Raw genomic sequence first — 14257 nt, 5'->3', positions numbered from 1 at the left:
TGAAATTTGTACACATTTATAATTGACTTTTTGATGACCATTGACTTTGTACTATAAAGTTTATATTAAACTGCTTGTGCCAAACGTATTTGAAATTAACTCTTATCGCAATGTTTAATTTTATGTCATGCGCGATTGAGTCCGATGTAAGTTATCGGGAATACAGTTTATAAAGAACATATTATATATTGGATACAAATACAAAATGCTTGTGCCTTTGATTTTAGTTCTATTCTGTAATCTGATTTCAAAAACACATTAGCTTAGGGTGCACCTTCTTTCATTTTTCGAGAAATAGAACATTTTGAGTCGAATTTAAATGCTTTTCTTAAAAAGTTATACTTTTAATCCTGTTTGAGAAGTAAGTCTGTGGTTTGAAACAAAATAAGTAAAGAATACTCTGCCGTGGAATGAGGAAGTCTATCTGGAAAGGTGGGGTTTTATCGAGTGAGCATTGTTATCCCATGTTTAAATGTGCCCAAGCACTAGTTCTCAAAACTGTTCAATTTTATTTATTACGTTTAAAGTCAAAGTAAATACATTTCAATATGTCAATTTCAATTTAAAACATATAAACATTTTACGCTAATCTATAAGAGTATGTCACATTTTGATGCCTGCGTAAAAGTACATCAACTCGACCAACAAGAAGTAACCCTATCCCAGTGTATCAACCGATTCACTGAACATAGTGATCTATGAGATCTATGAGAGTATGTCACTTCTTTTTGCCTGCGTATAAGGACATCAACTCGACCATCGAGAAGTGACCCAATCCCACAGTATCAACCGAATCACTGAACATAATTATTTTTCTTATTTGTTATACTATATTATTTATCATGTAATATGAACCCATCAACTCTCTTTTATAATTCCCTTTTTAGTCCTACTTATAATATGACAACATCAATTGCCTCTAAATATTCCCTTTTAACTCCTATTTGTACCATGAACACATCGACTTTCTCTGAATATTCCATATTATTCCACGTTTAAACATGATCACATTTTCTGTCTCTAAATAGTCCAAATTTAGTGGCCCTACAACATGAACTTAACAGCTGCCCCTAAATATTCCCTACTTATTCTACATTTCAACAGAAACACATCCACTTTCTCTTCATATTCCGTTCATAAATCCGTCTTCAAAACATTAACACATCTTGGAATTCCCCTTTTTGTCCATCTTTTACACTGAATCACCCACTTTCTCTGATATGTCTTCCTTTTAAGATGAAAACATCCTCTGATTCGTAATATTTTTTGTCTTACCCACCTTCAACATTAACACATGCTCTGTGTATTAATATTCCCTATTTAGTCCTACTTCAACATAAACATCTCATAAAATATCTCTATATATACCCATACCTAGCCCACTTTGCAGATGAACACATTAACTTGCTCTTGATACTTGCATATTTAGCCCACTTCAACGACAACACATCGTCTTTCTTCTAAAATTCACTATCTAGCACACCTTTAACATGAACGTACCCACTGTTTCTTAGTATTGCCTATCTAATTCACCTTTCAACAAGTAATACACCTTTTAAAATGAACATATTCAAGGTTCTTAACATTCCCTATCGAGTACAACTTTAACATGAACTAATTCACTGACTGTTTATATTGCCTACCTGGTCTGCCATCAACATGCACATCCACTGTCTCATTAATGTCCTATAAGGTTACCATGAACACATCCTCTGTCTCTTATGTTTTCATACGAAGATCACCGCCAACATAATCATATCGCATGTCACTTAATATTCCATTCCCTACCTAGCCCACCATCATCCTGAACATATCCAGTGTCTCTTAATATTCCCTATCTAGTCTGCCTTTTGACATGTCAATTTCCACTGTGTCTAAACACTACTAATTTCACTCATGTATAAACATGACTCCATCCGAGGCTCTAAATATTCCCTATCTAGCAAACCTTCAACATGAACAAATCAACTATATCTAAAACAAATACCCTATTTAGTAAGCCTTTTAACATGTACACGTTCAATGTCACTACATATTCCTTTTTAATCCACCTTTTAACAGAAACACATCCAAGGCTGTCGAAAGTGTCGATTTAGTCCACTTTTAACATTAATGCTCCAACTGTCTATAGTCCCTATCTAGTGTACATTAAACATGAACTCATCCACTGTCTCTAATATTTCCTATTAAGTCCACCTGCAGCGTGGACACATCTGCTGTCTCTAAGTCTTCCAACCTAGCCCACCTTCAACATGCAATTTCCTTTGTTTCGTAATAATAATCTAGTTTATTTTCAACATTACCACATCCATTCCCATTTGGCCAACGTTCAACAAGAACACACACTATGTATCTTATTAGTCCCTATTAAGCCCAAGTCATCTTGAACACATATACTCTCGCTTGAATTTTCCGCCTATTTCTTTCACGAACGCATCCACTTTTGCAATATTCCCTATATTATGCTTATCTTTAACATGAACACCATCTTCGGCCTCTTCGTATTCATAACATAGTTCACCTTTTAACATGAATACATTAACAATATCTTACCATTCCCGATATAGTATACTAAAAATGCTTCCTATTTATACCACATTTTAATATGAACTCATCCACTTTTTAATCGTCCCTGTTTACTCTACGCTCACAAAAACTCCACTTTTTTTATCCACCTTTTAACATGAAAACATCCCATCTCAAAATATTCTCTATTCAGACCACCTTTTAATATGATCACATCCACTTTTTGATATTCCCTAAGAGTCTACGCTCACAATAAAATAATATTTTATTGCTTGACGATACATTTACATAATATATGATGGAGATAACTATAAAGAAATAGAAATAGTGCAATGTAACAAAGCTTGCGTTTTTGTTAAAAGGAAATGCAAATGGATTTTGACCCAAGTTTTTCAACATCAGTTACAACACTTCCCTAAACGTCACATAAAAAGCAAAATGATTACACATAAACTATGAAACCAAATGAAATATTACATTTTAACGTACAAATAGTGTAATATTTCGTGTAATGCAATAAATAATAATAGAAACAAGTAGAAATTTAGTGCAAGAAATAACATTGAGAGATAGATATAGCGAGACAAAAAAACAGATGGATGGGAGGAAGCAGTGGTATGCTTATTGTGCTACTGTCGAGAGTGTTTAAGAAACAAAAACTGCACGTTTTATGTCATTGTACTTCCGTAAATATTACAACAGTATCTCCATAAGAGGGATTTGAAGATGCGAATGTAGTTTGAATTGCTGAAAGGATGAGCTCATCTAGTGTTCTGAAAAAGTATATGCCTTTCGACTACAAATAGAGAGCAGTTGTAAGAATTAGTTGGTGCCTAGTACTCAAATAAAGTTTTGCATTTTTACCTACACTGATCGTGATGCCTCATATTGAATTTTTTTCGGAGGTTTCTTTTTCATATGCAATACAATCATCTCATACTACTGAATCATATTCGAGGATTGTTCTTTAGTATGAAAGGTCAATTTTAATATTTTGACGAAACTTGATTTTAAAAGCTTGAATTGAAACATGAACCTTCTGTGCGTAATAATGTTTTCAATATATGGTGCCAGGTGTCGTTAGAACTCAGAGTGACCCCTTAGTGTTTGTGTGTGTCAAATAAGTAAGTGTTGTTAAATCAAATACAAGATGTGGGTGGGGTTTATTTGACAGTGCGCAAAATAATCGCTTAAGTTTTCGATGGATGGAATTGTTTTCGTGTGTAAATATAAAAAAGTTGATAGGTTGTAGAATAACGAGGTATTAATCATGACTGATTTTTGAAAATAAGATTGTTGTATTCGTGTTTGAAGAAAACAAAATATCTGACAAAACACTGCGAAGTCTGCAGCAATTATCATGTGCGATACCATTTATGTAGAAATTGAGCTCTTAACAGTATAACTACAATGTAATCAGACTGAAGGTGAAAAGATAATACACTTTTCAAATAAAGTAAAAGGAAATGGTCTGACAGGAATCTTAGGCCTAAATCTCAATAGCTTATTCCACACTGTATGTAAAGACCATGTATTTCAATTTCTGACTGACAATGTGCACTCAAAACGAATGCGATCCTTTCAATATTTTGTTCCCATTGCTATCTTATCAAATTTTCTCATCAGGTTACGATACAAATATATTGTTGTCATCAATAGTTAACGAAAATCAAAAACGTAAATTTGTTTCGTTCGTGTATACTCAAGTGTGTTTACAAATATGATGACGAATAAATATTTAATGTATAGTTGTACTCTCCTTACGTCCTATTTGATGTATAGTATTGTATTATTAACTAATTATTGTTAACAAATATATTTATATGATGACCATTTACTATAATATATCTCACATTAACTGTTTACTGCCTGTGTAGGGATGGGCATATTGCCATATTAATTTGAAATTAACCCTTGACGCCATGTTTAATTCTATGTCATGCGTGTTTGTTTTCAGCGCTTAGTTATCATGAATAAATTCATTAAGTAAATAATAAACATAAAAATGTATCCAATTACACATTTTCAATTGTGTTTTTTAAGTGAAAATCATTATTTTTAATAAATCGTAGCGTATGGTCTTTTTAATGTTAGTTTACTGTTATTCGGAATATATGCTCCTGTAGATTGACATCATTTGATAATAAGTACCCAAACTTCCAAAATATTTCAGTTATCATAATTAAATTTTAGTTGTGTTTAATATGTACGTAACACACTGGCGTTGTACACTGCATACTAACCTTTTGGACATTTGGTAATTCGAATTGTATCCAACCATGAACATTCACATATTTTACTAAAATTGTTAAGCTACATTGAAATATAAATAAAACCATAACCGAAACGTTCGTAGACCACTGAAATATCTTCAATTAAACTGAATGTAAATAAATATATGCATTACATGCATTTATCTTGCAGCACAAACAGCGACTCTTCAGATTATTTCGACAACCTTAAAACTCTCAGAAATGAAAACAATAAACGTCCGGTGCTAAACTACCTAAATATTAACAGCATACTGTACAAATTCTATGAAATTCGTACAGTCCTTGATGATAAACTTTTATATCTGCTCGTAATTGCTTAGACCAAACCGGATAAGAGTTTCAACAACAACCTTTTCACTGAAGATGGATATAAGTTAGAAAGACGAGATCGCAACTGCCATGGTGGAGGACTGATGGCCTTCACCCGTGCTGATCTCCCCTTTTAACGCCGCAGGGACCTGGAAAATGATCAACTTGAGTGCCTTGATTCTGCGCTTGTATCGAAAACCGTCGATGTTACATCCAGCCTTTGAAAATTATTAAAAGTGTTTGGACAAACTGTTAATAACTTTTGAACACATCATCTGCATAGGAGATTTGAATTATGACTTACTGAAAAGAGAAAAATGTTAACCTCTTCATAATATTTGTGATAACTTAAGCCTGGAAAATATTATCTCTGAACCTACATGTTTTATGAAAAATTGCAGGCCCACACCTAACGATGTCATTCTCACAAATGCAAAGTATTGCATGTGTACAACTGTAAACTTTAATTGCGGCCTACGCGACTGTCACAACATCATAGCTACCAGTTTAAGAGAACAATGTGAACCATTTATGAAAAAGAAGGTCACTTTCACGTCATACAAGAACCTTGGCAACAAATCATTTAATGAACATCTTTCTCATGTACCGTTCTATCTCGCCCATATCTTTGAGGACATGGACGAAATGTATTGGGCCCACGAACACCTATTGAAACAAGTTATTGACGAGCATGCACAAGTAAAACAGAAAACCCCAAAAAGGAATCTACCACCTTATATGAACACAACGTACCGTAAACTAGAATCTATACCTGTTTATTTCCAAGAGCGGTGCGGTGGAGGACCCAAAATCTAAGGACTTCTGGCCGACAATTAAACCTCTCACAGAAATCTTCAAATAAATCAGATAACCCAATAATACTTAAAGACAACATAGGGAATTTGGTTTCAGAATAAAAGCTCGTGGCCAAAAAATGAAATAATTTTACATTAATATAGCCGAACATATTGGAAAACCTGAAACTCAGGTTAAAGATAAACACCATAGTCTTGACAAAATAAAGGAAAACTGCCAAATGTTAACCTGACTTTCATTTCACCCCGGTCACCGATAAAGATATTGGAAAATACATTGACAGGTTAAATAAAAAAAGCAACTGGTATAGATTTGATTCCTCCCAAAATCATCATTGCTGGCAAAGATACTTTACAGGCTCCCATCCGAAACATGGCCAATGAAATTATTAGCCAAGGATCATTTCCAAAAAGTCCTAAGCTAGCACAAGTTACCCATATTTTCAAGAAAGATGATCCCTTTATTGAAAAGAAATATAGAACAGTCAGTATTTTACCATCAATGTCCAAATTATATGAACGGGTCATAAGTGAGCAACTGATTAGTCATTTTGATAATAGTTTTCATCCTTTCCTGGCAGCATTCAGAACATCATTTGGGTGTCAAACAACCCTGATAAGGCTGGTAGAAGACTGGAAAAAGCCCGTTGATGAGTACAAATATGTAGGCGCAGTTCTAATGGACCTCTCAAAAGCATTCGACTGCCTGCCACGTGATCTCATTTTAGATAAGCTTAATGCATACGGTCTCTCAACCCAACATGTATCTTACACACATAAAGCTTGGTCAAATTACCAGTGAGTGGGACTCCATCCTGAAAGGCGTATCACAAGGATCAATATTAGGGCATTTAGTTTTCAACATCTTCCACTTTATCAATAATGCAGCTTTGTATAGTTATGCAGATGACAATACTCTTTCTGTGTGTGATAAAATTCTGATGTTGTTAAGACTACTCTTAAAGAAGAAAGTAACATTTTGATTTACTGGTTTAATTCCAATCAAATGCATGCTACCCTGACAAATTTTAGGCAATTTTAGATAGCTTAAGGTCTGTTAAAGAAATAAAACAATTCAATACACTTAAACACACCATTGTTTGTGAACCTTTGTTTGTGGAGAGCAAGTGAAACTTCAAAGACTAAGCAAATTTTTGACAACCAATACTAAGCTTATTATCTTTAAATCTTTTATCAGATCCAATTTCAACTACTGTCCTGTCGTGTGACATTTTTGTTGCAAGACTAACACAGAAAAATAGAAAAAAAAATACAGAGCTTTAAAAATGTTTTTAATGATTACACCTCAACGTACGAATATCTTCTTCATAGAGTTCAATTGCCAGCATTTCATTTCAGCAGGGAAATATACATTGCTATTGAAACTTACAAATGTCTGTATGGTTTCTCACCAGAATATGTTCAAAACCTTTTAAGACAATGGTGATTATTAAATATGTCTGAGTAAAGAACACTGCAGTAATTTCTTATACGTGCATGATAAACCGACTAGCGGTGTTCTTAAAAATAAAGTAGAAACAGCAGGTCCTTTAAACTTGTGTTGAAAAATACGCTTGGAATATATATATACTAGAATGTGTTTTTGCATTTTCTCGTATCCGACAGGTAAATCCACTTAGTTTCTTAAATAAAGTTCGTTTTTTCGAACGTTTCCTTTTTATATGCCATACAATAATCTCATACCACTGAAGTATATTCGAGGAGTGTTCGTAAGTATGAAAAGTCAATTTGATTGAGAGTTTTCCGACGAAGTTTGAATTTAAGAGCTTGCATTGAGCAAAGAACCTTCTGTGCTGATATAATATTGTTTTCAATTTGTGACAGGTGCCGTCAGAACTTAGAGTGACTCCTAAGTGTTTGTATGTGTCAAATAAGAAAGTGCTGGTAAATCAAATACAATATTTGGGCGCGGTTTATTTGACAGTGCACAATACATCGCTTGAGTTTTCGATAGATGGAATTGTGTTTGTGTTTATATGTCAACAGGCTGATGTTGTAGACCGACGGGTCATTAATCCTGACTGATTTTTTAAATAAGATTGTATAGTTGTATTCGTGTTTAAAAATATAAATTCAAATATCTTTCCTACGCAACCAGATATATAAGTATAGTATTTTATAAACAAGTACGATCGCCTTTTTAAAAAAAATGTCAATGTCGAGGTTTAAGTGTATTATATCAGAGAAGATAATACAAAGAGGGGGGGGGGGCATATTGAAGATGAAGTAGCTTTTAACATTTTGTAACTTATTTCATCTAAACCACTAGCTTTGTTAATATCAAGGTTATCAATAATGTAATTTGTTCGGTTTCGGTAACATATAATATTAAGTTATCTCAGTGTGTGTATGATAAACGTCGGCTAAACTAACATTATAATCGTCCATACCAGAGATAGATACCAAATAATCGTTCAAGGAATCTGATTTTTCCAAGTCAGTTAAAGAAAACAAATAATTATCTGGATTAGGCAACAGTAGTATACTATTTCAATTATTTCCATTATTTTTCAGATGCATTCGAACAGTTTTCCAATATAAACGCAGATTTAAGCTATTAAACTAAACCATTCTTTTTCCAAGTTACTGTAAAATATTTTCTTTGCGTGTTTTATCATATATTTCCTTATTTTCTAATATTCGGACAATTTAATGATATCATGTAGATTATTGAGTCTCATTGTATCTTTGAATTTGTGGTTAATGGGTTCAGCTGGTATTAGTTATTATCAACCAGAAAAAGAATATTCTCACACGAGAAACACAATTCATGGTTATCAATTTGTGGAAACTTGTCATTAATATCAGGGGAGAGATATTTCTAAGCAAAACAAACTATCAAAGTTTTAAAGCGGATCTTTGATTTAGTCTAATTTTGATCAAATACTACTGTTATTGTGATGAAGTATTGACAAGCTTGTCGTACATTCATTGTTTGGTCCTTGGTATTCCTATTATCGAGCGATTTTGAGTCTTACCAAGGACACAGTTAAATTAAAATATGGAAGATTTAATTTAGACAATTGTTGTCAGCTTGGTTACTGTGTATATGCATACAGTCGGAAGTGGTTTTATGCATAAGCACGATGCTAGGCGTCATTTTAACCAAGGCCGTTTTTACAACAATATTTGTAAAATAATTCCCGAAAACAGCAAAGCCAAATTATGGAACAATTGCTAATTCCTTAAAATGATCAAAACGGAAAGTACATGAACAAGTAAAACGAACAAATCTTGCGTTGTACAACCCTATTGTAATTTTGTATGCTCATAGGTCATAATGACGTCGACATTTTAACTTAGTTGTCAGCGGGTCGCATGAAGCAGTCCACGTGAGTACATTAGAATGAACAGGAGCACAGGACAAGTAAAAGAGTAGGGGAAAGTTAATGAAAATAACATGTATACAAGGAAAAATATTTCAATGAAAACATGAAGAACAAAACAAATAAACTTTCCATATTCGTCATAGGCTATTACAAAACAATGACATGTATTTGAAAGACTTAAGAGACGCATATGGCAAAATGGCATATTCGATTTGTAAACAAACGCAGATTAATACTTATATATAATATTATCTAAAGAAACCTCTGGATAGGATTTTGTAGTAATAGGGAGGAGGCAGTTGACAAAATTAAAAAAGGTAAAATTTGACGGTAGCCACTCAAATAAAGTACAATAGGATATATTTTAATTAACGGAATTAAACGTGTTAATATATTGCCAGTCAAAAATTACAATTTTTTTATTTAATTTCTGGTCTAATGATACTAAAACTATACTGATTAATTTATAAACCAACATGATATTGTCTAAACTCACTGACATTAAACTAATTAAAGGTTTTGTTTTGTTTTCTCACTACAATTTGAATTTATTTTATATGTAGATAACAAACCAAGTTAAACTATTTACGAGGTAATATATCATCGGATTAATTTGGCCAATTATTTCCGTTGTTTCGTTGATTTTCACGAATTATTCCAACATTATTTTGTAGGTTTATGAAATAATGCCGGCTGTCTTACGTGCAAACTCATTTATAAAAACATATCAAATTAGTGCGCATAATATGACGCAAAAGAAATAGGACCTATGTCGGTCGAATGCAAATGTATTTTAAAAAAACAACATATTTTTGATTGTGTTTGCGAAAAACTTTTGCGGAATGAAAAAAATACATAATACTTCATTCGGCTGATCTGTGAAGGTATCATTTCTCGTTGCTTGCATTACAATAATTTCGTAATCGACCTTAGGGCTCATGTAAAATTGACCTTTACGCATTAAACGACGAGTGATACAATCCCACCGTATTAACTTAATAAAAAAGTATTGCCTTTTTACTCTGACATATCTTTTATTTCATATCAAGTCCAACTTTTAAAATGCACACTTCAACTGTCTCCTATTATGTCCATCTTAAAACACATCCTCTGTCTCTTACCCATCTTTCAATATTCAACATGAACATGTCTTTAACAGTTCGATATTTAGTCTACCTTCAACATGAACACGTCCATTGTATCTAATGTATTCCCAATGTAAGCCACATTTCAACACAAACAAATCCATTGTCTCTTGACATTTCCTATCTAACCCATCTTTTTACAAGAACACATCCTCTTTCTCCATTTAAATTCCTATTTAGTATGTCTTTAAACATGTTTTCTATTATTCTTAATCTAACTTTAATATGTACACAATATTTGTCTATTACCTTCCTAATCCATCAACATGAACACATCTTTTGTTTCTTAATATTCCCTATCTAGTCTCCATTTAACATGAATACAAACTATTTCTTTTAATATTACAAATCCATTCCACCTTCAACATGAAAACATCCCTGTCTCTTATAATTTCCTATCTAGTCCATCTTCAACATCCAATCCACCTTCTCCTAATTTTCTTTTTTAGACTGCCTTTTACCATGAAGACATTCATAGACGCTTATTACTCCCTATCAAGTCCACCTTCTACATGAACACATCCACTGTCTCTTAGTATTCCTTAGGTAGTCAATCTATTCCACTTCCAACATCCGCTGTCCTTAATATTCCCTTTTAGTCCACCGTTTAACATGAACACACCAAATGTCTCTTTATATTCGCTGTCTAGTCCACTCAGCACAATATATTCTGCTATTATGCCCAATCCAGTCGACCTTCAACATGAACACATCGATCTCTTAATATAAACTATATAGTCCAACTCTCACATGTCCCTATTTTCTGTCTCATAATATTGCCTATATAGTCAACATGAAACATATCCACTGTCTCCTATTATTTCTTATCTAGTCTACCATCAACATGGACTATTCCTCTGTCTCTTATTTTTCCCCATCTATTCTACTCTAATCAATTTTCACTGCTCTTAATATTCCCGTTTAAGTCCAGTTCAACATGAACACATCCTCTGTCTCTTAATATTCCTTATCTAGTCAACCTTCAACTTGAACACCATTTCTGTCTTTAAGATTGACCTTTTTAATTCAGCTCTTTACTTAAACACATCCACTGTCCCTCTCTAATCTCTCTCTAGTCAACCTTTAACATGAACACAATCCTCGATATCTTAATATAACCTTAGTGGATATCTTTCAACATGAACTTATCCTCTCTCGATTAACACTATCTGTTCATATACGCATCTAGTCTACCTTCAAAAGCACATCCACTGTTACTTAATATCTAATTAAACATTCCCAATTCAGTCCACCTTCAACATTAAGACATCCTCGGTCTCTTATTATTCCAATTTAGTCCACCCTGTAACATAAACTCATCCTCTGACTCTCATTATTCCCGTTTTAGTTTTAACATGAACACATCCAATGACGCTTAATATTCCATATTTTGTCAACCTTCAACAGTCATACATGCTCTGTTTCTTAATAATCCCCTTTTCAGACCTCCTTCATAATTAACACAACTTCTGCCTCTTAATAATCCCCTTTTTAGACTTTCGAAATTAATTCATCCTCTGTGTGTCGATATTCCTTATCTATTTGACGTTACTATATGAACACATCCAATGTCTCTTAATACTCGATATTTAGTCCACTTTCAACATGTTACACATTCGTTGTCTCTGAATATTCAGTATTTAGTCCACTATATAACATGATCACATCCTCGGTTTCTTAATAATCCCTATTAATTCCCCCTTTTGGCATAAAATATTTCTTTGCCTCTAAATATTCTAACTCTAGTGTTCTGCTTTTCATAGATGCATCCACATTTGTACGACAACCTTTATACCTTTTACTATATTTAGGGAGCAGGATATTTTACATCTCACTTATAGAAAAACTGGGTTAGGAAATTTTTTATTACAATTCGCCCTCCCAAACGCAAATGTATTGCTGACATATCATACAAAATATTATGCTAGTATGGCTACACCTGTCAATGCTGATTTTTGTTTCAGATATGTCTCGATAACGGTGAGCAAGATCACTTTTCTTGTCGATTTATTATTCGATGGATTATGGTCGGTATAAACACTAGTATTTATAAAGATTTAAACATTCACTTACCACAGTTTTCCTCATCACTTCCATCACTGCAATGCAAGCCGCCATCACATGCCAAACATTTGCCAATACATTGCCCGGAAGAGCAGCGGAACTGGTCGGTAAGACAGGTTCTCGTCTCTGAAGATATTAATGCGCCTTACATGTATCGTTTATATAATTTCAAACAAGTTCTTGATCCCAATACAGGTTTAATCCCAATACACGTTAAAATGTATGAAATATATATAAAAATATTTTCTATCTAGTCCTATTTTTCACATGAACCAATCCACATGATAAAATATGTTTAAATCAAACAAGTTCTTTGTAACTCAGTATTGAATAATTAAACCAAAAAAACACAACGTTGTCGCCCATGTTCTCCACCATGTGAGTTTTGACCAAGTGGCTAATTAAATAGAAATATTTTAAATTATATTTGTAGATACAATGTTGCATTAAAGTGTCTACGAGTCAATCGTCCATCGAATGAATTTGACAAATCTTGTATTTAGTTTTGTAGCTGCCAGGGATTGTGTATTATGCCGTCCCTTTGAACTGATGACAAATAACTTCGGTAATGGGTGTGTATCGTAATATCTTGTAATATTATGTTTTTGTATTTATGATATAAGTCATTAAAGGTATTGGGATTCAATTACACTAAAATAACTAAAAAATGATGTTAAAAGCATTAACAAAGTAACGTTGAGTAAATAATCAGCACATGATTCCATTCCGATGGACTGATTTTCAATTTATACTCCAACCACAAAAAAGTTTTTGTAGGTTAAAGAAATATTGACCATCCGTCTCACGGATATTTCCGAAAGGTCCCGATCGCCTTTCAGGATATGGCGAAAACGATTACGTGTTATTCATGCAAACTAATTGGGTTACAATTTATACAGAAAAAAGGCTGAGTTGAACTACATTTTTAAACTTTATTTGATTAAAATGGTCTGCATCTTCAAAGCCAAAAAGTAAACTGAGTTTCAAATAACACAGCAATAACGCAACCATCGTACAAATGCAACCATAAAATAGATTTGAGTACATTTTCAGCACAGGGTTAAGTTGCAGTGGACTACTCTTAACTCTAGTCCACCTTGAACATGAACATATTCTATGTCTCCTCATAATCCCTACTTAGCCCACCTTTTAACATGAACACACCTTTTACTGTTCCCAATTTAGCCCACATTCAACATTAACACATCAACTATCTCCTTATATTCCATATTTCGTCCTGCTGCAACATGCTTACGCCAACTGTCTCTTTATATTTCCTTTCTAGCCTAACTTTCATTATTATCATGCCCACTGTCTCTTGATATTCACTTTCTAGATTCATCTTTTAACATGAACAAGCCCACTGTTCCCTTCTTAGCCCACCTTTCAAAATGATCAAATCCACTGTATCTTGACAGTCCCTTTCTAGCCTTTATTTCAACATGAACAGGCCCACTGTCTCTTGATGTTCACTATCCAGCTTCACCATTCAACATAAACACGCCTACTGTTCCCTTTTTAGCTTTACCTTTCAACATTACCAGGCCTCTTGGTATAACCTATCTAGCCCGCCTTTCAACATAAAGACATCCTCTATCTCTTGATATTTCCTATCTAGCTTTACCTTTCAAAATGAACATGTCCAGTGTCCTTTGATATTCTCTATCTAGCCGACCTGTCGACATGAACACGCCCGCTGTCTCTTGATATTCCCTATCTAGATTCACCTTTCAACATGAGCATGCCAAGTGTTTGATAGATCCTTTCTAGCCTAC

The 14257-nt window shown here is 33.5% G+C and overlaps 1 protein-coding gene across 1 annotated transcript in view; it reads right to left on the bottom strand.

Annotated features, from left to right (window-relative positions):
- Window positions 1-14257, bottom strand: part of LOC128221592 (sortilin-related receptor-like) — a 127254-nt gene that overhangs the window by 17371 nt on the left and 95626 nt on the right. The window contains exon 13 of the mRNA XM_052930198.1: window positions 12492-12608. Within this exon, the coding sequence (XP_052786158.1) occupies window positions 12492-12608 (117 nt within the window). The remainder of the gene's footprint in view (window positions 1-12491; window positions 12609-14257) is intronic.

The sequence above is a fragment of the Mya arenaria genome, chromosome 16, assembly GCF_026914265.1.
Source record: "Mya arenaria isolate MELC-2E11 chromosome 16, ASM2691426v1".
Taxonomy (NCBI): domain Eukaryota; kingdom Metazoa; phylum Mollusca; class Bivalvia; order Myida; family Myidae; genus Mya; species Mya arenaria.
The sequence above is the reverse complement of the archived record's forward strand: the minus strand, read 5'-3'. Positions and strand labels throughout refer to the sequence as shown.